Source organism: Vombatus ursinus, unplaced genomic scaffold, assembly GCF_900497805.2.
Source record: "Vombatus ursinus unplaced genomic scaffold, bare-nosed wombat genome assembly UNPS02014797.1, whole genome shotgun sequence".
Taxonomy (NCBI): domain Eukaryota; kingdom Metazoa; phylum Chordata; class Mammalia; order Diprotodontia; family Vombatidae; genus Vombatus; species Vombatus ursinus.
In genome coordinates, this window is record NW_020954575.1 from 7,737,760 (window position 1) to 7,762,394 (window position 24,635).

The 24,635-nt window shown below is 38.6% G+C and overlaps 1 protein-coding gene across 2 annotated transcripts in view; it reads right to left on the reverse strand.

Annotated features, from left to right (window-relative positions):
- Window positions 1-4,777: 4,777 nt before the first annotated feature.
- The window catches only part of DGKE (diacylglycerol kinase epsilon), a 28,712-nt gene continuing 8,854 nt past the window's right edge, over window positions 4,778-24,635 (reverse strand). For both annotated transcript variants that reach the window (XM_027870519.1, XM_027870520.1), the window contains exons 3-12: window positions 22,452-22,608; window positions 20,854-20,973; window positions 19,587-19,730; window positions 18,996-19,153; window positions 17,098-17,149; window positions 16,640-16,753; window positions 14,838-14,909; window positions 13,560-13,687; window positions 13,182-13,293; window positions 4,778-9,178 (exon numbers count right to left, since the gene is read on the reverse strand). In XM_027870519.1, the coding sequence (XP_027726320.1) occupies window positions 8,981-9,178; window positions 13,182-13,293; window positions 13,560-13,687; window positions 14,838-14,909; window positions 16,640-16,753; window positions 17,098-17,149; window positions 18,996-19,153; window positions 19,587-19,730; window positions 20,854-20,973; window positions 22,452-22,608 (1,255 nt within the window). In that variant the 3' untranslated portion in view covers window positions 4,778-8,980. The remainder of the gene's footprint in view (window positions 9,179-13,181; window positions 13,294-13,559; window positions 13,688-14,837; window positions 14,910-16,639; window positions 16,754-17,097; window positions 17,150-18,995; window positions 19,154-19,586; window positions 19,731-20,853; window positions 20,974-22,451; window positions 22,609-24,635) is intronic.

Here is a 24,635-nt window from a genome sequence, read left to right on the forward strand (position 1 = left end):
TTATGGTTGCTATTGGGGCAAGAAACTCACAAATATGCTAGCTAGGTCAAGAATGACACATGTCCTTTTCCATTTAGCCAATGCTACTTTTTAAGCAGTTTTCCAACCTGTTGACTCTTCTTTTCATAATTCTCTTGCATCACTTTCATTTCCTTTTGCAATTTTTCTTCTACTTTTCTTATATGATTTTTAAGCTCCCTTTTGAGCTCTTCCATAAGTTCCTTCTGGGCTTGAGACCACTTCCCATTTTTCTTTGGAGTTTTGCCCATAGCTGTTTTGACATTGTTGTCCTCTTCTGAGTTTGTATCTTGATCTTCCCTGTCACTATAATAACTTTCTATGGTCAGATTATTATTTTTTGTTCATCTTTCTTTTCTTTTCTTTTCTTTTCTTTTCTTTTCTTTTCTTTCCTTTTTTTTTTTTGCCTTTTTCCTTTCTTTTAAATTTGATCTCTGCTCCCAGGGTGGAAGGGGTTCTGTCTTAGGCTATTTGTACCAGTGGCTATAGGCCCTGGCTGCTTACCTGGTGCTGTGCTGATGTTGCCCTGAGGCCCTTGGGGGACCCTCATGTCTGGTGCTGTGTTAAGCGGGTGGCTGGTGTTGCTGAAGGCCATAGGGGTCTGGTAGCTTTCCTGGTACTGAACTGGGTTCCTAGTGGTGTTGTTTAGCATGTGCTAAGGATCAATGGGATTTTTCTGTGTTTCCCCACAGTTACACTGAAGCATATGAAGGTCTGGCCACTAGAGGGTGCCTATTTGCCCTGAGCCGGGGATGGGGAACCTGTGGCCTTCTAGGTCCTTAAGGGCAGCCTTTTGACTGAATCCAAATTTTATAGAACAAATCCTTTTATTTTTATTGATATATTTTGGTTCATATTTTATATTTTTATCTTTAAAATGAACATATTTATATACCACAGATTAAAATAAATTTCAACAAAATAATCCTCCCAGATTGACTGGCACAGTTAGAACATTAATAAGTCATAAGGGCCAAATCGATGGCTGCTATGCTCATTATTAAGTTCTAACTTCCCTTGCCTGACTGGCACCACTACTGCATGAGGCTGATTGGCAACAGTTTATGAGGTGGTCGAGTACACCAGTCTGCTTTTGACCTTCATGACAACCTTTGCTGGTGGTTGTTGTTCAGCTGTTTTAGTCATGTCTGCCTCTTCATTATCCCACTTGGGGTTTTCTTGGAAAAGATACTGGAGTGGTTTGCCATTTCCTTCTCTAGCTCCTTTTACAGATGAGGAAACTGAGGCAAATAGGGTTAAGTGACTTGCTGAGGGTCACACAGCTAGGAAGTGTCTGAGGCCAGATTTGAACTCAGGAAGATGAATATTTCTGACTCCACACCCGCCTGGTACTCTATCTATTGTACCACCTAGCTGCCCCTATAGGGACTTAACAGTAATAATAGTAAGTTAATATTTACATAGTTCTTTGAGATTTATAAAGTGCTGTGGTTTATAGGGTATGTTCAGAGAAGACTAGTCCCTCCGGTGTGAAGGCTGCCGTGCCCTTTTTATGGCTGCTTTCTACCTTTGTGTCCACCTGTTCTACCTAACTCTCACCTGTGACTCCAAGAAGCTGTATCAGTCACACCCCAGTATACCATTTTGGCACATGGGCTAAACCAGGTTAAGGTAACTGAGGAGTCTCAAACCTGGGGGAGTGTCTACCCCAACATGTGAAGACTTCCCCTGGTGGAATGGGCAGATGACATTCTGTTCCAACAGCCATGAAGGCAGCTGAAGCAGGTGCTGTGGAGTGCTTTGACCTTGGTTAGACACTGAAGACACCAAGGTCATCCACTGGGTGATATTACTGCCAGGACAGGCATAGACACGGCAGGAAGTTCTTAGGAGGAATAGAGTCAGAAACAGCAACAACAACTTACTGCTGAAAGACTTGTGTGTCTCATGACTCATCACCAATACTGTCTCCTGTTGACCTAAATGCAATAAAAATTTGTGGATGCACCCTCGCAGTTAACATTGGCATTTAATAGACTATGTCATTATAAGGAGAGACAAGCAGGATGTGAGTGAAGGCAATGTGTGGCAAAGAGTGCTGGACTGATCATAGACTTATCCTCTCCAAGCTAAACATAAATGGCAGTCCCAAGGCAAGATGACTACCAGAAGACTTAATGTCAACAGATCAGAGTGCTTCTCTGAGTGCAAACAGTTGCTAACTTGGAGGCAAAACTGAGCCAACACATGGCTGGCAACAATGGAGCAAAAAAGGAGTGAGCAGCTTTCAGATATTTGGTGTATAGCACTGCATTTACTCATCTGGGTCAGAACACCCACAAATACCAAAACTAGTTTGAAGAAAATGATAGGGAAATTCAGAAGCTGCCAAATAAAAAATGAGAACTCCACAGGGTTTACCAGCAGGATAGTTTATCCAGCTCTAAGAAGGCAGCATTTAATTCCATCAAAAGTAAAATACAAGGAAAGATCAGAGAGATGCAGGAATCTTGGCTCAGTAAAAAGGCAGAGAAAATTGAGTTTTATGCTGATAGTAACAATCCAAAGCACTTTTATGATGCCCTGAAGGCTATTTATGGGCCAAAGACCTATGGTGCATCTCAACTACTCAGCGCTGGTGGAGCCACATTGATTAGTGATAAGGATATTATCCTAGGGAGATGGGCTCAAGATTTCCATAGCATTCTCAACAGACCATCATCAATCAATGCTGAAGCCACTGACCATTTACCTCAGGTGGAAGTCACTTTCTCCCTAACTAAAGTTACAACTGAAGAAGAGGTTTTGAAAGCCATTAGGCTCCTTTCATGTGGCAAAGCACCTGGTGCTGATTCTATTCCAGCTGAGATTTACAAGGTAGGGAGTCCACTGCTCATGCAAAAGCTGACTGAAATTTTCCAGGTTGAATTGCAAGAGGAGGTTACCCCAGGAGTTCAAGTATGCCTCCATTGTCCATCTCTATAAAGGTGAAGCAAATAGATTGTCTTGTGACAATCACGGGGTGGGGGGGTGGTCTCTCTCTTAGTGCTGGCAAGATTCTTGCCAGAGTCCTTCTTAATAAGCTGATCCTTCACTTGGAAGATGGTCATCTACCTGAGAGCCGGTGTGGCTTCAGAAAGGGCCAAGGAATGGTCAATATGGTGCTTGCTGCCTGACAACTCTCCAAGAAATGCCAGGAGCAGAATAGGTCTGTATACAATGTTTGTAGATCTGACCAAGGCTTTTGATACTGTCAGTCATGGGGGCTTATGGAAAATTACGTAAAAATTTGATTGCCCAGACAAGTTCATGAGCATTATACGTCAATTTCACGACGGCAAGCTTGCCCAGGTTCTGGATAATGGACGATGCTCTCATGCTTTCCTAGTCACCAATGGAGTGAAACAAGGCTGTGTGCTTGTTCCCATGACTTTTAGCATATTTTCACCATGTTGTCATGCTTTCAATGATGATGAACACAGCAACAAGGTCAGCTACTGCACTGATGTCAAATTTTTCAACTCGAAAAGCCTACAAGCCAAAACCAAAGCGGAGGGATTGTTGGTGCATGATTTTGTTTGCAGATGATTAAGCACTCAATGCAGCCTCTGAAGCTGAGATCCAACAAAATATGGATTCTCTGCTGCTTGTGCTAATTTTAGCCTAACAATTAACACCAAGAAAACACAGGTGCTCCATCAGCCACCACCACACCATCCATACGTGGAACCATAGGTTACAGCAAATGGAGAAATTTTGAATGCTGTGGATAAGTTCACTTACCTTGGCAGTATACTTTCTAGGGATGTACACATTGATAATGAGGTTGATGCACGCATTGCCAGAGCTAGCTCAGTGTTTGGGAGGCTCTGAGGGAGAGTGTGGGAAAGAAGAGGTGTTAGACTGACTACCAAACTGAAAGTGTACTGATCCATTGTGCTGACCTCATTGTTGTATGCCCGTGAAACCTGGACAGTATGCCAGCTCCATGCCAGGCAACTGAATCACTTCCATTTGAATTGTCTTAGGAAGATTCTGAAGATCACCCGGCTGGATAAGATACCAGATACTGAGGTCCTTTCTCGAACTAAACTGGGAAGCATTCAAACTCTACTTCAGATAGCACAACTCTAATGGGCTGGCCATGTTGTTTGAATGCAAAATGCATGCTTGCCAAAAAGACTATTTTATGAAGAACTCACACAAGGCAAGTGTTCACATGGTGATCAGAAGAAGTGATACAAGGACACTCTTAAGGTCTCTCTTAAGAACTTTGGAACTGATTGTATGACATGGAGGACACTGGTACAGGACTGCTAAGCATGCAGTGCCCACATCAGGGAATGTGTTGTGCTCTATGAACAAAGCAGAATTGAAATAGCTCAAGAGAAATGCAAGATGCGCAGACTTGCAGAATCTACCCCAAAGGTTCACATGGACTATTTGTGCCCGACCTGTGGAAGAACATTCCTAGCTCATATTGGTCTGATCAGCCACAGTCAGACACACTGAAACCTGACTCTATCATAGTGATGTCATTTTGGTCCTCTTCGAGAATGAAGGACAACCAATATTCTATTCTTTTTTTCATATCTTCTTCTCCTCCACATATCTCATGAACCTACATCCCTCCTAACCCCAAAAGTAGGTAATCTAGAACTCATCATGATAGGCAATGGAACTTATCAAAGCTGTTGACAAATTTAACTGAATCCAAATCATTTTGGCTATTTAACCTGTGTCTATAAAGATGTCAAAATATATTGCAAGACCAAATTTTTTTTTAAGGTACAGTTTTATTCTTCTGAAGAAATAAGTAATTCATGCCTAAAGTTTATTAAAATGTTTTAATTCACATTTTTGCTGTCTTACTCATACAACACAACAGTATAGACCCAACATAACAAAAGTGGAATGCAGCAGTTAACTGATGGATAGTCAGTGGTATTTTAAATAAATAAATATATATTAATTTATACATCTAAAAATAACAGAAAACAAATGAATCACTTCTGCACTTTACTAGAACAAAGGAAGAAGATGTTTAAGCCAGTGCTTTACTACTCAACAAATATCTTAACATTAGAAAGTGGTCAATCCACCACTGCTCCAGAGAACCTCAAACAAAACCAAAGTACAACAAGAGAAAAAACTTGTTAATATGAAAAACCAAAGGGCAAATAAAGGAATGAGAAGTGAAAAATAGCTGTACACAAGTTACCAGTTACCAATCATACAATATTTTGTTTTCTATTAAACACACTCCCCTTCCCCACCTTGTCTTAGAACACTTTTGGTGTTTGAGGAAAAAGGAAAGTTAAGTCAGCTTTTTCAACCAGATCTTAAGTGCATCTGATGTGCTTTTAGATTCTGTAGTTCTTCTGCACAGACAGATACAGGGAACACAGGCCCTAAGGGCAAGTACAAAAGCAAGCTTGTCAATTTCTTTAAAATACAAAGCAAACAAATCACACTCTTGGTATTTTTGTCTGGGAATGCACTTTTACAGAAGTTGGGCTGGAGTAAGTAAAACAGCATTTCCCCCTCCTTTTAAGCTTCTGCTTAGTTTTTTTAAACTCCATTATACCATACTCTCATCCTCAGATTTGCCAGAAAGGTTTATCTCTAAAGTGCTGATTCTCTCTTCTCTATCAACATTCAGTGCTGGGGGAAGGCATGGAAACGTCACCCCTCTCACTGCTCATTTGGGACAAACAAAAGTTATGTGTTCAGACCTACATTAATCTGTAAAATGATAGAGCTTTAAAAGTCATTCTATTTAGTACAATATTAGAATTTCATAATACATATCAAAATAAAAAATTTACTTATATTGCAACTGTAAAGTATTTCCAAAAAAAGGAATACATTTTCACTTCTGACATGCTGGTAGTTTTTGGGTTTACATGGCAAAGAGGACTTAGCTTCTGAGTCACAGTATTTTACAATACCAAGTAAGCTACTGTATTTCAAAATACAATTACTATACATTTCTATGACAGATCTTAAAACGACAAAAATAAACCACTTTGACCATAAAAATTCTAAAAACATTAGTAAATTCACTGCTAATGACTACAGAAAACAAACATTTCAGATAATAAAACAAAAGCTGGTGGTACTCTTAATATCAGATAATCTCTTTTTTTAAAAAACAGTCCAACTTAACTTGAAAAACAATCTTAAATGACTATAGTCCTATTTATCTAAAGCTCACAGCAAACGGAAGCATGAGTGCCTCAAGTTTTCAAATAACTACATTTATTAGGAATTAGGGATGTATTAGGACAGCGAAAGATGACAGGAATTTGGATATATACTCATTTTGCACAAATGTTCTCTTCCTGAGAAATTATAAGCTGATTTTTTTTTTAGGAAGGGAAGGAATATATAAAAGCATTTTTAAAAATGAATTAGGAGAGTGCACAGTAAACAGTTCTGCGAAATGAAACACCCCTTGTGATGCAAACTCTGCTCTTAAGACCAGGCTCTGACACTCTGGACTTTGTTAATCAGATTTTCTTAAAGTGAAGTTCACTTGTATATACATTTATACTTCTTTGCTGTGTGTGCAAAGGCTTAAGCATACCTTGTTAAAATAGTTTTTGTAGGACATTTTTCCTCCTTAATACGCAACAGCATCCCATAATAACTTTTCAAATAACAAATTTTGTTTAAAATATTCACTTGAATGACATTGGAAATGACACTGGAAAATGTGTATAAGGAAAGAGAATGAATAGATGAACTAGTTAAGATATAGGGCTTTTTCAAAATCCACTAGGTGATTTTGCTTAAAGAACAGTTCTTAAAGGTTATTTTATGCAGTGGTTTGACGTCTAACTATGATTGCTTGAGAGAAAATTATGGATGTGAGACAGTGTTGCATGAGAGAAACATTCAATTAACTAGTTCCCTTGTCCCTACCCTTTGCACTATGAATTCCAGAAAAAAGATGCTTCAACCTTGTGTATTAGTCACAGGAAAATATGAAATGTGCTAGTGGCCTGGGATAGAATTTTGATTATGGATCAGATCATACACCTAATTTCATTATACTCATGATTAATCTGTTCAAGAAAACAAAACAAAGCAAAAAACCAAACCTGTGAAATTCTACCACTACCATGATAAAGTCCTTCACCAAATCTTCAAAGACTAGAATCAGGGCTCACTCCTTGAAACTTGGAAGAGATAAAGTTAGGACAAATAAAAAAGGCACATGTAGCTCACTATTCCCTAAAGACAGTATGGGCTGGAAATAGGAGTAGGTTCAAGAATGGGTTTAAATAAATTTCTGATTTCACAGACACACACACAAACACGTTCAATTATTAAGAGAAGCTAGGAGTGTTTCTGGTGTCAGGTGTACATTCCTAATATTTTGAGGCTGTTGCCAAAGAGAAACAACCATGCCTCTTTTAAAAACTGTCAGGACTTTGTCATGACACAACAGGCTGGATGGAAAACCAGAAGGCTGGTCTGTTTGTAGTTTTGAGCAGCAGCTGGGGCCAAAGTTGCCCTCCTGGGCAACTCCAGGACCAGTCCTTTAGCATGGTCCTCTCAAACAAGTTTGCCAGGATAGACAGATAACGCAGGAGCCCAGTAACACAACAAAATGCAAACAATGGTTTACAGATGTGTCAGTTACCCAAAAGTCACTTGCAAGTGCTTTTAATTCTTTCTTTTTGAGCTTTTAAGAAGGCTACAATTGGAGAACAATAATATTTAGATAAGCTGTGGTTTCCCATCCCATTATGGATTTCCTTAAGCAGTCACTGGGCTGGATTTAATTTCCATCTAATAAATTTCAGTCTAATAGAAATAGCTACCACAGTGTATTAAATAAACTGATATGTGTTGCACATACCAGGCAAATAAATAAGTAAAATATATACATACATATATTTCTTATTTTAAACAAATCAGAAGATGTAAACACTTATGCATTGGGTTTTTTTAAATGAGAAAACATAAAGAACACTATATTTCAAGGTATCTGAGAATATTAAAAATGCCTATTTAGCATACTCCTGCATTTTTCCCTTAAAATTTGCTACTGCATGTGAAATGCATCAGTTATTCTTGTTGGATAATGCTTGTTTGACATATTTCACTTGCAATTTTAAAATCGACCTTTAAATTTCAATGTCTCTTTAAATTACCATCTGGAAGAGAATGAAGTGACAAGCACAGATTTCAATGGACAGTGAGTTTTAACAGTGCTCACACAAAGTATTCAATTACAGTTTTTTCCCCCCCTAATTCATTTCTAGAGTTTTTTGGCTACAAAAATGTTACAGGGATTCTGAAACCAAACTCTTAAGTTATCATCAGTTGGTTAACTAATTAAAACACGGTCTCTGGCCTGATGTCAGAAAATGATCCTATAATAAAATGTAATCTTTTTTTAATGGCAGTCTTTTCAAAGTTTCCTTAGAATTAGTATTTGTGGATGAACCCTCTACTTGGTGGTACAGGAATCTTCAGTTAAACAAAGTGCAGCCAAGTAAATGGATATTTTTATCAGTGTCTAAGATTTCTTTAAAATTTCACGCAGTCCTAGCTTAAATCAGTGCATTTCCGTAAAAGTAATAGATAAGTTTTTAAATGTTCCAGTGCTATCAACTAAAAAATGATAAAGGGAAAGAACTCTATTTTTTTCAGATCACACCTGATGCACATAAAATGTGCACACCAGACATCTGCTACAAGAAAAAAGAATGAGACAGTATAGACGTAAAAGAACGAATCCCTCTCATTGAAAAACATAACACAATGGAAAAAAAAAATACATTTTGCAAATGGTGTAACTTCCTATAACTTTTAGTTGAAGAGCATACAATGAAAAGTATTTCACTGAAACAAAGCATTGAGCTTTTTCAAGTAACTAAAAGTTTAGCTTTTTTCAGAATGTCTTTTTTTTTTTTTAATAGTGCTGACAACATTCTAAAGAAACTGAAGAGTGGACTAAGCTCGCTGTTTGGCCCTGTGTAGACAGTCACATGTCTTCATCAGTAGCTTCAGTCTCCTGGGTGTGCTCCTGCTCAGATGTGCTGGAGGCATCGTCATCGGTTTGCTCCCCAGTATAATACAACATCTTTGCACGTGTCTTATGAGTTATGGTAACTGTGCAGGGCCCTTGGGTCCACGGCTCTCCATCTATCTGCATCGGCATCTTTGAGCTCTTCAAAATCAACTAGATTAGGGTGGGGGGCAGAATTAGAAGAAAATAAGTCATCGTTGGCAGTCCACAGAGGCCTTTACTAATGCTTACCCAACTATAGTCAATTATTCCATCAATAGATGTGTTTTAAAGGAAGTGGGATAACTACTTGTCATAGAGAGAATTTATGAGTTATGTAGGGGTTGGATTACAGCAGGGATTCTTAACCTTTTTTTATGTCATGGACCTATGGATCCATTCTCAGATTAATATTTGTTGCCTAACATTCATGACTGAAGAAAATCATACATTTTAGTTAGAGGTTAGTGGAAAAAAAAAAGATCATATTTTTCCTTCCTCATTTAAGTTCTTCTGAAATATATCCACAGGTCGTCTGGGAGTCCTTGGACTTATGTTAATGTTTCTCTATCCAAACTATACTGAAGAAGGATAATATCTAAATTTTTTACCTTGGATTATTCTAGCCTCTAGTGTCTGAGGAGGAGGGGGAGGTAGGTAGGAAGGGACTAGGAACTTGGGGAAATGAGAGAGCTAGGGTTCGATGAACAGAAGTTAGGCGGGTTTTTTGTTTACAAGTCTCAAGACTCTGTACCTTTTGGCCTAGCCATACCAGATCTTAAATTGTATTATAAAGCAGTAATCATCAAAACTACTTGGTACTGGCTAAGAAACAGAGTGGTGGCTCAGTGGAATAGGTTAGGTACACAAGTCACAGTCGTCAATGACTATAGTAATCTACTGTTTGATAAACCCAAAGGCCCCAGCTTCTGGGATAAGAACTCACTATTTGACAAAAATTGCTGGGAAAACTGGAAAAGAGTATGGCAGAAGCTAGGCACAGACCAACATCTTACACCCTATACCAAGATAAAGTCAAAATGGGTACATGATTTAGAAACAAAGACTGATACTATAAGCAAACCAGGAGAGCAAGGGATAGTTTACCTATCAGATCTGTGGAGAAGGGAAGAATTTATGACCAAACAAGAGATAGAGAACATTATGAAATGCAAAATGGACAATTTTAACTACATTAAATTGAAAAGTTTGTGCACAAAGCCAATGTAACTAAGATTAGAAGGGAAGCAAAAAGAAGGGAAACAACTTTTACAACCGGTGTCTCTGATAAAGGCCTCATTTCTAAAATATATAGAGAACTGAGTCAAATTTATAGGAATACAAGTCATTCCCCAATTGATAAATGGTCAAAGGACATGAACAGGCAGTTTTCAGATGAAGAAATTAAAGTTATCTATAGTCATATGAAAAAATGCTCTAAATCACTATTGATTACAGAAATGCAAATCAAAACGACTCTGAGGTACCACATCATACCTATCAGATTGGCTAACATGACAAAACAGGAAAATGATAAATGTTGGAGAAGACGTGGGAAAACTGGGACAGTAATGCATTACTGGTGGAGTTGTGAACTGATCCAATCGTTCTGGAGAGCAATTTGGAACTATGTCCAAAGAGTTGTAAAACTGTACACCCTCTGATCCAGCAATACCACTTCTAGGTCTGTATCCCAAAGAAATCATACAAATGGGAAAAGGACCCACATGTACAAAAATATTTATTGCAGCTCTTTTAGTGGTGGCCAAGAATTGGAAATTGAGGTGATGCCCATCAGTTAGGGAATGGCTGAACAAGTTGTGGTACATGAACATAATGGAATACTATTTTTCCATAAGAAATGATGAACAGCAGACTTCAGAAAAACCTGGAAAGACTTACATGAATCGATGCTGAGTGAAGTGAGCAGAACCAGGAGAACACTGTACACATTAACAGCAACATTATGTGATGACTAACTGTGACAGGCTTAGCTCTTCTCAGCAATGCAAGGCTCTAAGACAACTCCAAAAGACTCATGATGGAAAGTGCCATCCACATCCAGAGAAAGAACTATGGAGTCTGAATGCAGATCAAAGCATATTATTTGCGCTCTCTCTCTTTTTTTGTTTCTTTTTTCTCATGGTTCCTCTCATTCGTTCTAATTCTTCTTTACAACATGACTAATGTGAAAATATGTTTAATATGAATGTATATGTAGAGCCTATATCAGATTGCACACTGTCTTGGGAAGGGGAAGAAAATTCAGAACTCAAAATCTTAGGGAAGTGAATGTTGAAAACTAAAAATAAACAAATTAATAATTAAAAAAAAAGAAGTTAAATATCTTTGGTAGTAAACATTTTGTGGACTAGTGGTTGAAGAACCTTCCGGTTCCTTCCAACCCTAAGCTTTCTGAGTATTTAAGTCCACAACAGTTCCACATTAACTCGTGTGTTGTTGTTGTTATTGAGTCATCTCAGTCACGTCGGACTCCTTGTCCACATATTTCTACCACAGGTCTGACTACATCTCACCCTTACTCAAGAAATATCAGTGATTCTCTACTATCTCTCAGACAAAAGACAACCCTACTTTGGGCATTTAAAGCCCTTCAAAACATGGCTCCGGCCTATCTTTCCAGATTCTGGGTTCCAGTCACATTGGCCTAGCTGATGTTTCAGTACGTGACATTCCATCTCCTGATTCCATTTTTTTTTTTGGGTGGTGGGGTATAAGCTTGTTCTCCTCTTAGAACATCATCCACTCCTTGGCCCACGCACACAGCCACTCAGTCTTGTTTTTTCTATCCCCACATCTCTCCTGTTTGTGCCTTCCCTCTTCACACAGCCTCCATCCTAATTCAGGCACTGACCACTTCTTGCTTGGATGACTGCAATGGTCTCCTCACTGGTCTTTCTTCCCTCTCCAATTCATCTTCCACACGGCTGCCAAATGATTTCTCTAAAGCACAGTTCTGGCCTTATTACTCCACTACTCAAGTCCTAACTACTTCCTTTTATCTCTAGGACCAAACATAAAGCTCTCTGTTTGGCATGTAAAACTCTTCCCAACCTGGCCCCAACCTACCTGCCCAACATTATTAGACGTTTCTCCCTCTCATGCATGTTACAGTCCAACCAAACCGGACCTCTTTAGTGTCCCCCCCACGACTAATATCCTATTTCCTGTCTCCAAGTCTTTGCATTGGCTGTCCCCTTTTTTTCTGCCCTGTATATTTGTTCCTTACCTCTACCTCTTAAAATGCTGAGTATTCTTTAAAGCATTCAGAAACATGAAGCCTTTCATAGTCTCACCAGCTGCTGGCCCTCTCCTCCACTCCCAAATTACCCTATTTTTATTTTGTACTTGTTTCTTTGTATAAATGTTATCTCCTTCAATAGAATGTAAACTCCATGGGAGGAGGCCCGTTTCCTTTTAGTCTTTGTATTCCCATAGCTTATGACAGTGCCCAGCACATAGTAGGCCCTCTAGTTCACTTCAAGGTCCAATTACAGTGCCACCTTCTGAGAGAGACCTAGATTTTTAGTGACTACCCCCCCAACTCCTACCCCAATCCCATGGCATTTATTTTGGATATAATCTACATTCTGCTTATATGCTTTCTCATAATCTCCTTCCCCCCCAACGTTTATGCTGTTTTTGCTAACTAGCGTATAAACCCTCCAAGGTCAGGGGCTATGTCTGTGTTCCTATCTTAGCATGCAGGGCAGGGTCACATACTCAGTCAATGTTAAACAGCCACAGTCACTTAGTTAGAACCACAATTTTTATGTTTTTCTATCCTATGTTATGTTCCTCCCCTGCAGGTCTAACCCTGCCACCTCCTTGCAGGACAGAGGCAACTCTGGTCTCTGAAGGCCAAGACAGGGGCAAATGGGCACCTCCTACAAGTTGGAAAGGCCACAGGGCCACACCTGCTGAAGCTTTGGCCTTCGCTGTCTGGGGAGGGCTTGGCACCATGCTCACTCCTAGGCGATGCTTAGGATTTCATGAAGACCAGCAATAACAGAAGAGAACCCACATTGAAACAAATCACTGATCCTTCAAGTACTTGAAAAAAGAGTGACATTACTTTAAGAATGGAATATATCAGAGTGACCTTAAACTGACAGTTAAGAAATGAATAGGGATAAGCCTATTCCATTATACTCACCCGAACTGTATGTGCCTGTCCTATTCGGACAGGATTAGCCAATTTCACTTGAATCTGAGCACAGTGGAAAGACCCATACACTCCAACTACCTCTAATAACCCATCATCATGCCTAAAATTGGAAAAGCAAACAGTGATTATACAAGACTATAAAATAAAGTCCACTTTGTCAATTGCAATTAAAGGCAATGCCTGATTTTAATAGGCTGGCAACATACAAAATTCTATCAGCTTGCCCCTGTTATTAATCTACCTCTATTCACAAATAAGATAGACAAACAAAAAAAGAAATCTATAAGGGAAAATATTTTTCAACTTAGAATAGACACAGGGAGAATCCTTTAAAAGCCATTGACAAGATAACATGAGCTTAGGTACCTGGCTAGAGGATAAGTCTCATCTCCCATTCCTTCCCACAGTCTGCAGCCGCCTCCCCAGTATCCAATATTGAGAACTATGATTCCTTCCAAATTAGGCAGATCTACTCGCTCACCGTCCAACTCTAGCTTTAAAGAGATACAACAAGTAGTGAGTAACTAAGAAATAAACTGCCCCCAGATGTACTTGCTTAAGTCACGCTTAAAAAAAAAATATCCAAAATCTTTGTCCATGGATATATGGCATAATTACTGTTTATTATGATTACAGGGGAGAAGAAGGGGGTATGATGGATAGAGGACTAGTTTTGGAGCCAGGTCACCTGGGTTCTAGCATCGCTTTTGATACACACTGGATGTGATCCTGGCAAATCACAACCTCTAAATGCTCAAGGCAACTCTCCTAGTCTGTAAGTACAGAGAATACGCCAATCTGAACTGGCAGAATGTCCTTTTTGGGAGTTCCTGATACCAGTGAAATCACAGGTCCAGTTCCTATTCCTATCTATAAAGAAACCCATGGGCATTTCCATGAATCTATAATTCAATGGGAATGCCCATGGACATTGAATCTATAATTCACTTGGGAAGTACTGACATTCTAGAGAGAAAGAGATTATATTTACTACTCGTCTGTCCTAATGATGTGCAAGGGACATCCTTCCAATTGGTCAGTGCTTATTTACAATTAACATTTGCAATATCAAAACGAGTCTAAGGATAGATATCCCTTGATTAAACTGACTCATGGTGAATGCATGTCTGAGGACTCTATTACTTGCTGGGTATACTATAATAGGGATTCCTTCCCTTCCAACTGTCAAACTCTCTAATATATTTTCTCTGCTTACCTTAGATATAACTTCAAAAGTTCTAAGAGTTTACTGAGCACCTATTACATACTACATGAGTCATGCCCTCTGTCTACAACACTAAACACACATGCAATAATTAGAAACAATCTAAGCACACATAACAAAGTGCCAAACTGTGTGATTTGAACCACAAAACTATCAATGTTCAGAATAAAGGGAGCTAAGTAACAATAAAAAGTCCCATTAGAGGATGGATTCAGTTCTGCTGTGGTAATTACTAACAACTTTTACAGCCAATAAACTTTGTTTACATTTTTTACTTTGTAAAAAGGATAAATATCCAGATGTCTAACCGGTTCCCTGGAAATCTAGATATGTTGGGAATGCAAAATTTCGCATTTTTGGACAGGACTCTAAGAAAAAAAAATGAAAGATAAAAACTGGAAGGAATGTGAATGCCTTACCTCAACTTTTTTATTCAGATCTTTACATTCTTGCACTAAACAATCTTTGGTTCCATAAAATAAATAAACAGCCTATGGAAAAATGAAAGAGAATATAATATTAAACATGTGGCAAGCATTTTATATATTAAAACACTACACTACCCTTATATCCTTGATGTATGATGAGAGGGAGGAGACACTAAAATAAAGATGTTCTCTGCCATACTGTGAAACTTCTGTGTAATTCTAGTTTATTGCCACCTTCCTCCCCCAGGGAAAAAATACACTTCAAATCAACCCAAGACTCTTTTCTTTCTTAAAAAGAAAAGATTCTAGATAAAGAATTTAAGCAAGGCCTTCAATGGAAACTTGGGATGAAGTAATGGAAAGGTGAAACAAGCTTTAATGTATTGTTATGTTTTATTCTATTATGTTACTGGTGGTTTAAAAGTGCTAGCAGATTCTGGAATGGCAGGTTAAACAACCACTCTTTTAGCAAAACACTGACTTAACATTTCTTAGTTGTGTTCATGGCTTCACCTTTATGGTCATTGAGAGTAGGGGTCATTTCATTCTTTGCACTTGTATCCCCAGCACCTAAGACAGTGCCTGGCACAAGTAGGTACTTAACAAATGCTTGTTGAATGAATGACTGTATATTTTGATTCATTAATTTTTTACTCAATTTTCTACTCCAAAAGGCATATCTAAATTTATGACTAAAGTTGTACTTTAAATGAAGTAACAAATCATTTCACTCTAGCAAATGTGTCACTGGTTTTGAAGGTAGAAACCTGAAGTGCTTGAGAAGGTGAGATAATTCAAAATCTTGCAAATACTCAATCATCTTTGTAATGAAAATTGTCAAAAGGGAAGGCTTAAACCCCTGGTATGTGAATGTAATGGAGTATTACTGTGTTGTAAGAAGCAATGAATATAAAGAAAAGGGGGAACACTGGGAGACTTACATGAACTACAATGCAAAACGAAATAGCTGGAACCAAGAAAACAAGATACACAAAGGCTACAGTGAGGAAAATGGAAGGAACTACAACAAAACCATTAAAACTGAATGCTCTAAAATTATAATGGCCAAACTCTGCCCCAAAGAAAGGCTACGAGCAAGCACCTCTCTTCCCTTCTTTGCAGAGGTGGGACATGGTGCACGCTGTCAGGCCAGACCGACATGTGGGTTAGTTTTACTTGACTGCTGTTTTTCCCTACTTTGTTACATGGATGGCTCTGGGTGGGAGAAGAGAGGAAGATACATACATGTTTTTTCTTTTAAAACAGAAGGTTTTAGAAATGTGTAACAAGACAAAGCAAAACATTTTGATTTATTTCGTACGTTCTGTTGCTCAGGCTTTGAAATTCAGGTTGAAAACTTCCAAATGAGATCAATTCTATGAGGAAGTTAAAGGAATAGTTCTGGCTAATGGCCATAGCAAACAAGCCATCACTTTTTGCTGTGAAATTTTTGTCACTTCAACAAAAATGGATTTGGTTTTTTTTTTTAATCAATAAAGTAAATTTATTTAACCAAAAACTTCTTTTGGTTAAAAGTATTATTGATTTTGGTTGGCAGCTAGTCAGTACAAGTTATGAACAAAATATGCTAACTTTTCATTTTAAATGATTGGATGGTTGTTATAAATTACATTGGACTTGATGGAAAATTTTCCCTTTATTAAATACTCAATTTGACAATCTTAAATGATTACACACATTCAGAATTTCAAAGGATGCCAAATAAGAATGGAACTGTTTATTTTTACTGTACCTTCAGCAATAAGCAGGAAATGTTATTTTATCCAACACACCTTATTAATAATTCTGCTGGAAAACAGGGATGGCGTCTTCTCACGGTGAGCATGAAAATTCAGAGCCATGAGAGCATCAGGTCCAACAGAAAAATAGTTGTTCATTGTGAACACCTGGCGCAAAAAAAAAAATCAGGAATAGGAACATACTGTTCTTCAGTCCAAGATTTTGTCACACACTCAAGTATGTGAGGTTTTAGTCTGCATGCCTAATGAAAATAGCAATACAACATTTATTTTTCATGTGAGACTCGTGTACACTGAATCACAGAATTTTAAAGCTGGGCGGAACCTTTGGGGTTATCTAGTCTATTCGCCCCCTTTACAGAGCAGGAACTAATGACCAGAGAGGAAAAGTGACTTATCCAGACCACAAAGACACTAAACAGAGACATCCAAGTGGCAGTTCAAAAACCGATGATCACCTAATATACATCTTTGAAGAAAACAAATCATACCTTTGGCTTCCTTAAATTGTAATATCCTTTCTTTGTTATCTGGACCTTCCACCTAAAACCAAGAGAAAGAGATGTCACATGGTGCTTTTCACCCACAACTATCTAGAAGACTTGAGATTGAAGGCTCCTATATTATCTAACACAGTGTCTAAGAAAAGGCATAAAGGTCATGCATGCTTATTGAAATAACTACGAACCCACAGACTCTAAACAATGCCCCTCACCCTCTAGCCCCAGCATTCACACCGTCTCCCTCTGCATGAGGGAGAGCCACAAAGTGGACATCCATTTTCTAGACATGGAAATGTACAAATGACAGTATATAACCTTGGCTGGCTATCACTGCTATTTGACAACCCCTCTACTCTAAACTTCCTGATTAAAGTCCTTATTCTATATTTCATGTTCTCATACATCTTTATACTTTCCCCATATGGCTCTGTCTCCTCTTCCAAAGAGTAAGACCATCCACCACGACAATATCTGTTGTTCCCCTTCTCTCCCTTCCATTTCTCAAAGCTCAGGATCAGCACCTGATCAGCTGTTCCCAAGAAGAGGTATCCCAACTGGTAATCACTAAGGTACTCCCTCAGCTCCATTTCTTTCTGCTTTCTTTTGGGTAAAACAGACAATCATTCGCTTGATTTTTAAAGCAATCTCACCCCACTCTATTTCCAGCCTTAGCTTACATTCCTACCCTTCACAAGCTCTATGCTCTGGTCACCCTGGTCTTTTCTCTTGATTTCCTACATGCTCTTCTACCTCTGTGGCTTTGTGTATGCTCTTCAGAGCCACTGGGACCTTCAAGGTCACCTTGTCCAATTGACACTAGGCTGAGAATCTCTTCTACATTATTGATAAGTGGTCCACCAGCCTCTGCAAGAAGAACTCCAAAGATGAGGAACCAACTACATACTATGACAGTTCATTTCACTTTTGGATGGCTCGAATTTAAGATGATATTTTTCCTTAGTTCAGGCTTAAACAACTATGTAATCCATTGCTCCTAGCTCTCTCTGAAGCCAAGCACAACAAACTTAATCCCTCTTTCCCATGACAACTCTTTAAGGCAGTTGGGGTTAAGTGACTTGCCCAGGGTCACACAGCTAGTAAGTGTCAAGTGTTTGGTCTGAGGTCGGATTTGAACTCAGGTCCTCCTGACTTCAGGGCTGGTGCTCTATCCACTACGCCACCTAGCTGCCCCATGACAACTCTTTAATTACTTGAACCATCACACTCCCCTCCTAGGCTCCTCTCCTTCAGTCCCTTCAAAAATTCTTTCCATAGAATGGGCTCCAGTCCTATGCTCAGAATGTATTCTATTCCCTCTCTGCTTATCGAAGTCCTACTAACCTTTTAAAGCCCAATTCAAGGAGTAAACTCTCTGAACCCTAAGTCATTAACAACTCCCTCCCATGGACTTCACATAGCACCGAATTTGGAGAGTCTTTGAGGCTCTTAGAATGTAATGTCTACATTATACTTATCTGTGCTTCTGCCTTTTCTCCCCTACTAGACTGTAAGCTCCATGAGGGCAAGCCCATGTCTTATCTACATTTTCCATTTCTCAAGAAACTAGTACAGGTTTTTAATAAATGTCTTAATATACTCATTATTATGTCTTAATATGTAAAACAATTCTGTGGTACAAAGTTGGCAGCATTTCTGTTTGTGTTTTTGAAATAAAGTATTTTGAATGCATACTTTATCTTAATGATTCACTCTTATCTCTCTGGTGTTACATTTAAACATACTCAAATCTCAACATGTAAGCATACCTGGTATGCTGCTGCTCAGTGCTCAAACTGTGGTTTGCTTACTATGGCTACAATTCTTCAGATTTGAATGTCAACAATACTTCTAAAGCTCAGGGATTTTACTTTTCCTTTGTTCCTTACCGATCTAGTTCAATTGCATCTGCTTCCATTACATTTCTTAAGATCTGTGCCACCGGAATTTCACCAGCATATCCTGCGCCCCAGCCCATTGTATTGGCCAGATCATTGCCTGTTCCGAGAGGCAAGATCGCAACTTGTGGAATGTACTTTTCTTGTCCCTAGAATTTGGAATGGACAGATTTTAGGTTTTCTTATTAGATTATTTCTAGGGTCACCATGTTTGAAAGAATTCAAAGTCCAAAACGATAAGGTTAATGATATAAGTTAGATTACTATGATAAAGCATATACTAAGGAGAAAACACAGGAAAAAAAACTTAAAAGATTCAATTTAATTTTTCCTAGTTGACAACTGACTTCAGAAATTCACCTGTGTCCTTTAAAACCAAAGTTATTCTTCTATTCAACATCACCAGAATTGTAAATTCCCATCTAATAAATTTTTATTAATATAGGATGATCCATATTCTGATAGGAAACCAGTATATCAACTTCTATGTCAATGACACTAAAGCTGCCCCTTGGGGCAAAGTCCCATTATAGTAGCATAGGAAGTCAAGCAGTCTCAGTACCTTAAAAAACATTCAAATACCTTGATCTTCATTTCATCAACTGCATCCAGGACCCAGCCTACGGTGCCATCCCCACCACACACAAGAACTCGAGTAGAATTATCAGGAAGAAGAATGCATAACTGCAAGGCCTTGGAGGGGGGAATTTCAGTCAGATCAAAAACCTTGAGAGAAAGGAATACCAAAGATGATTTTATGAATTAGTAGCTTTCAAATCTAAAGATGACTCACTGATAGTGATTTATGCTTGTATGTCTAGGTGTAGCTAAAAAGAAGGTTCTTGCTATATGAAACATAAAGGTTCTTTCGTTTGTAATTGTAGCTACTGATATAAAATACAATCCACTCCCTCACTCCTACAGCCAAATCTTGCTCATAAAACTGTCCTTTGCCCGTGTATTTTTTCCCCTTCCTCAAATATTTCATTTTAGAGGTATGGCTTGTAATTCATGGGCAGGGAATATTTAGACTGTAGTATATATAGTTTGGCCAGACACCAAAAATGGATAATGAACTGGGCCCTGAACTGAACAGAATGGAAACACACTGGATTGCCTCTGGAAAACTGAACAGGGATTTTAATGACCCAAAACTTCTCCATGAAAAAAGGCTCACCTTTTTAATGTCAATATTCTTCTAGTGATATCACATAGCTATGAGTCATAAAGTGCTACAGTCTGGGAAGAATAGAAGTTTTGGGGTCTCCAAAGGGCAATGGAGAGATGCATGGTGGAAATCAGTACACTAAAACACATTACCAATCATTGCATAGAAAAAGTGGTACAAAGGATTTCATTAGAAAGATGTATGTCCTGAAAACATGGTGGGATGGCCATAGAGTATGAGCAAGAGGTAACCAATGGCAGTCAGCCTGGGAACTCCACTGGCAGCCACCCCATGTTCAGAGATGGAGAAGCAAGCGCCAAGTCCTTTGAGGGTCTACACAGAATGAGGTGTGGATAGGCTTTTATGTGCTCTGTTGCAAGGAGCTTCCTCACTGATGAGAGCATAGATCCATTAAGATAAGGTAAGTTTGAAGGCCATCTTCACAATTTTGCATTTTCAGTACCTTTACTCAAAAAACTCTGTTTCTGAATGATGTACTGTGGTTTTTCAACAACTAAAGATGGCAGCACATAAATATAAGTAGACTCAGTACTCTAAAATTAATCACATAGTTCCTTTGTACTCATTGGTCATCTCTACAATGAAATGGCTAACATTTATAAAGGCTAATAGTGTGTTTAAAAACAAGAATTTAACAATTAAGACTTTTCCAACAGTTACCTGGACTGGGTTTAGGAGCATCTTAAATTCTCCCAGTAAGCCTTCCCCCATGTTATTTCCACTACGAGTATTGGCTAGGATGATTATTGGGGTCCACTGTATTCCAAAGGGTACGGCCAGCTACAGAAAGAAAAATACACAAAGAAGTAAGTGTAATAGATAGGAGGTAGTAAGAAGTGAATTTTCCATTCCTTCCTATCATAAAACCTGTGCTTTTAAAGTGATCACTGATTGCTATAGTGTGCTGAGAGACAGATGTAGAATTCTCAGTACCAACACTACAGCATACCAGCATAGATCTTAGAAGGAGAAAAGACCTGAAGTTGTCTAGTCCAACCTCCCAGACAATGAAGAAATCACATCTACATAAGCGGTGATAAGTGGTTTCCAGAATCTTAAGAATATTCCGGTGATAGATAGCTTATGAATTCATGAATAAATGAAAAAATGATTTATTTAGCATGGCACTATGGTAATGAGGTGGCCTGTTTCAATGCTGGACAACTCCAATTGTTAAATTCTTTTGTATTGTGAGCCCAAAGCTACCTCCCTCTAACTTTCAGCCATTGTCCTAGCTGTGTCCTTAGGGACTTCAGCGAATATAGTTCCTTTTTCATACAACAGTGCCTCAAATAGGAAAGACTGCTATATTGTTCTTCTCATTAGCTTCATTCTTCTTCCCTGAGCCTTCTCATATTCCAGTGTGGACATCCCTGTTCAACCGTTCCTCATGACATGGTTTCCAGACCCATTTCCCTCTTAGTTACTCCCTCCCCTGGATGTCAGTGCCTCTTAAAATGTGGTAACTGGAACGGAACACAATATACTAGATGTTGAAAGGCTGCTGCATAGAACAGAGGTTCTTAATCTTTTATGTGCCATGATTATTGTGCCAACGAATAGTTTTGGCAGTTTTTAGGTGAAGCGCTCAAATCCCTTCTCAGAATATTGTTTTTTAAATGCAAAAAATAAAATACATGAGGATTACCTAGGAAACTAATCATATTGAAAATTGTCAAAATGTGGGGGAAAAAAAGTTCATGGGTTGTAGGTTAAAAATCCCTGATGCAAACACAGTAGAAGGATACTTTTACTTCCTATTATTTACCACTTTTCCCCCTTTCTATTTCTCTCTTTCAGAGATATATCCACTATGACTCGAGGTCACAGCTTACCTTTGAGTCGATGATACTCCTGGGTATTTCTAGTCATTTCAAGGAGTGTTGCAAAATATATATTTTTAATAAACATACACACATTTGGTAGTACTTATAGCTGCTAAGAGGGCTAGCCTTGGAATTAGGATGATGTAGGTTCAAGTTCTGCCCCTGATACTCAGTGGTTGTGGGATCCTAGCACAGTCACTTCACCTCTGAGCACCCTAGGTAACTCTCTAAGACTTGAACTTGTTCTGTGATTGTATCTTTCCTAATGGATGTAGTAAATCTTAAACACAGAAAAGACTGTGACTATTTTGGTCCTCAGACTGAAGACTGGCCAAGCACTTACGATATAAAGTCTGATGTTGAACTTCTGCCCGAACACTGAGCTCATAGTAGGACATTTTAGAGAGCTATTTCAACAGGAAAAGTAAGTACCTTAACATAATCAGTTTTTTTATCTGTACCCCTCCGACTGATGTTATTCAAATAACCTGGGGGAACGATGAGGCTTCTAAATTCTCCAAAATCACACTTTTCATCCTTTAGGCTTTCCAAACACTCATCATGTACTGTGCACTGACACCAAATGCACCTGCAGAAGAGAATATGCAGGAGAAATTAAGTTTTTACAGAGACTGTAAAAAGTTTAAATGCTCTCATTCAATTAACAGACAATTGTTTTGGGACTCCTCATCAACTGGGTATCTTTTCTGATTAAAAGCAAAATGAATCTATCACCAAATCTGTATAAATCATCACAAGAATTTTGTAACAATAGCTTCTAAACACGTAAAATTACTTTGAAAATAGTGGAATATTGTAGCATGTTTGCATATTTCAACCTCTGTGATACTGAAAAACAGATCAATCTAGGGAGAGTAATAAAATACAGTCAACTTTCAGCCATGCAATGATGAAGAAGAGAAGAGACAAGGTTAAAAATTAACAACAGGACATCACTGATACATTGCAAGGTGAAATGAGACAGAAGTTTACAAACAGATTCTCTCCTAGGTTTGTTCCATCTATTATGACCTAGAACCCTAAGCTAGTAGGATGAAGGTCCCAGATTTCCATTCACAAAAAACTCTACAAACTCTACAAAGACGCATAAGAATCAGTGGTGATTAAAGGAAGAAAATGAATTTGGCTTCACTCTGAACACAACCCTCTTGTTTTTTTTCTGTCAGAATTCTGGAAATATGAGGTCAGGAACAGTGGGACCAAGAAGCCATCTCTCTTGCTCATAGAAGGGAACTAGTATTTTCTATGACCTGAAGAGAAGAAACTTGGGAGTGACTTTTAGAGCAGCTTTGTGTTTGACCTGAGTGAAAGTGTGGTTTGGGCAACCGTTGGAAAAGGTTTAAGCTTTTTCTTGTAAATTGGAAGTATAATGCCATCCTCTATTTTACCACTACTAACTATTAAAATGATAGTAGAAGTTTTCAGCATTATGACTGTACATAAAATGTCAACTCTTAAGATTTTTTTCCTCCTAGTTTATTCTTTTCCCCAGGGGAAACAATGATAGTGAAATTAATCAGATACGTAAAATGAGCATTTTCTTTTTCATATGATATAAATTATTACTTTCTTTTACCAAGTGTCTATTTCCATAAACCCCTTTCAATTATTATGTACATGACAACTTGCTTCAATTCAACAAACATCTCAATTGCCTCTTACATGCAAGGTGAGAGGCAGTGTGGCTTCAATGCATTGGGAGAGCACCCTAGCAGTCAGCAAACCCTGAGCTCAAGCCCTGCCTCCCCATCCATTCTGGATGAAGGGCAAAGGTCAAGTCCCCGAACCCCTGAAGTTCCTAGCAACTAACTCTCAAAGACTCTAAGGGGCAGAGTAATAACTAATGCAATGTGTAAATCAGCAAGTATAAACAGGATGATTAGGTGACTAGAAATGGCTTCTTGTAGGAGGCTGAACATAATTGTGCCTTGGAAGGTTCTGAGGGGCAGCTGAGGACAAGGCTTATTCCAGGTGTGAGAGAGAGCCTGGGGATAGGCCTAGAGGTCAGAGATGGATCAATGGCCAAATCTGGGCAATAGCCAATTTCGCTGGGTGACAGAGTAAAATTGAGAGTAATGCGCAATCAGCTTGGAAGGGTACAGTGATGCCAAAAGTGTGATGGGCTTTAAATTTCAGGCTGTGTAGTACTTAGAGATAATAGGGAGCCAATGAAGGTTCGAGGGTACTGTGGTCAGACTGGTACTTAAGGAAAATTATTCTTGCAGCTTGAAGGATTTGTTTAAATTTTCTAAAAGTTTCTCCTAAACTCATACTTAAAACTATTTACATTTTGTTCTGGATATTTTCACCATGTATTTAAAATTAGGACCCATTCCTCTTACCTCCTCCCCCATTTATCTGACTTGAGCTAGGTCAAACCTTACTATGATATTAGTTGATATAATTAGTATAAAAGCAGCCACCAATTACAAGCTCACACAATTGGAGGCAGCTGTGGATAGAGGAAGACTTGAGTGCAAATCTGGCCTCAGACACTTATTAGCTGTGTGATATTGGGCAAGTCACTTAGCCTCTGTTTGCCTCGGTTTCCTCATCTGTTAAATGGGGACTATAATAGCACCCACCTCACAGGGT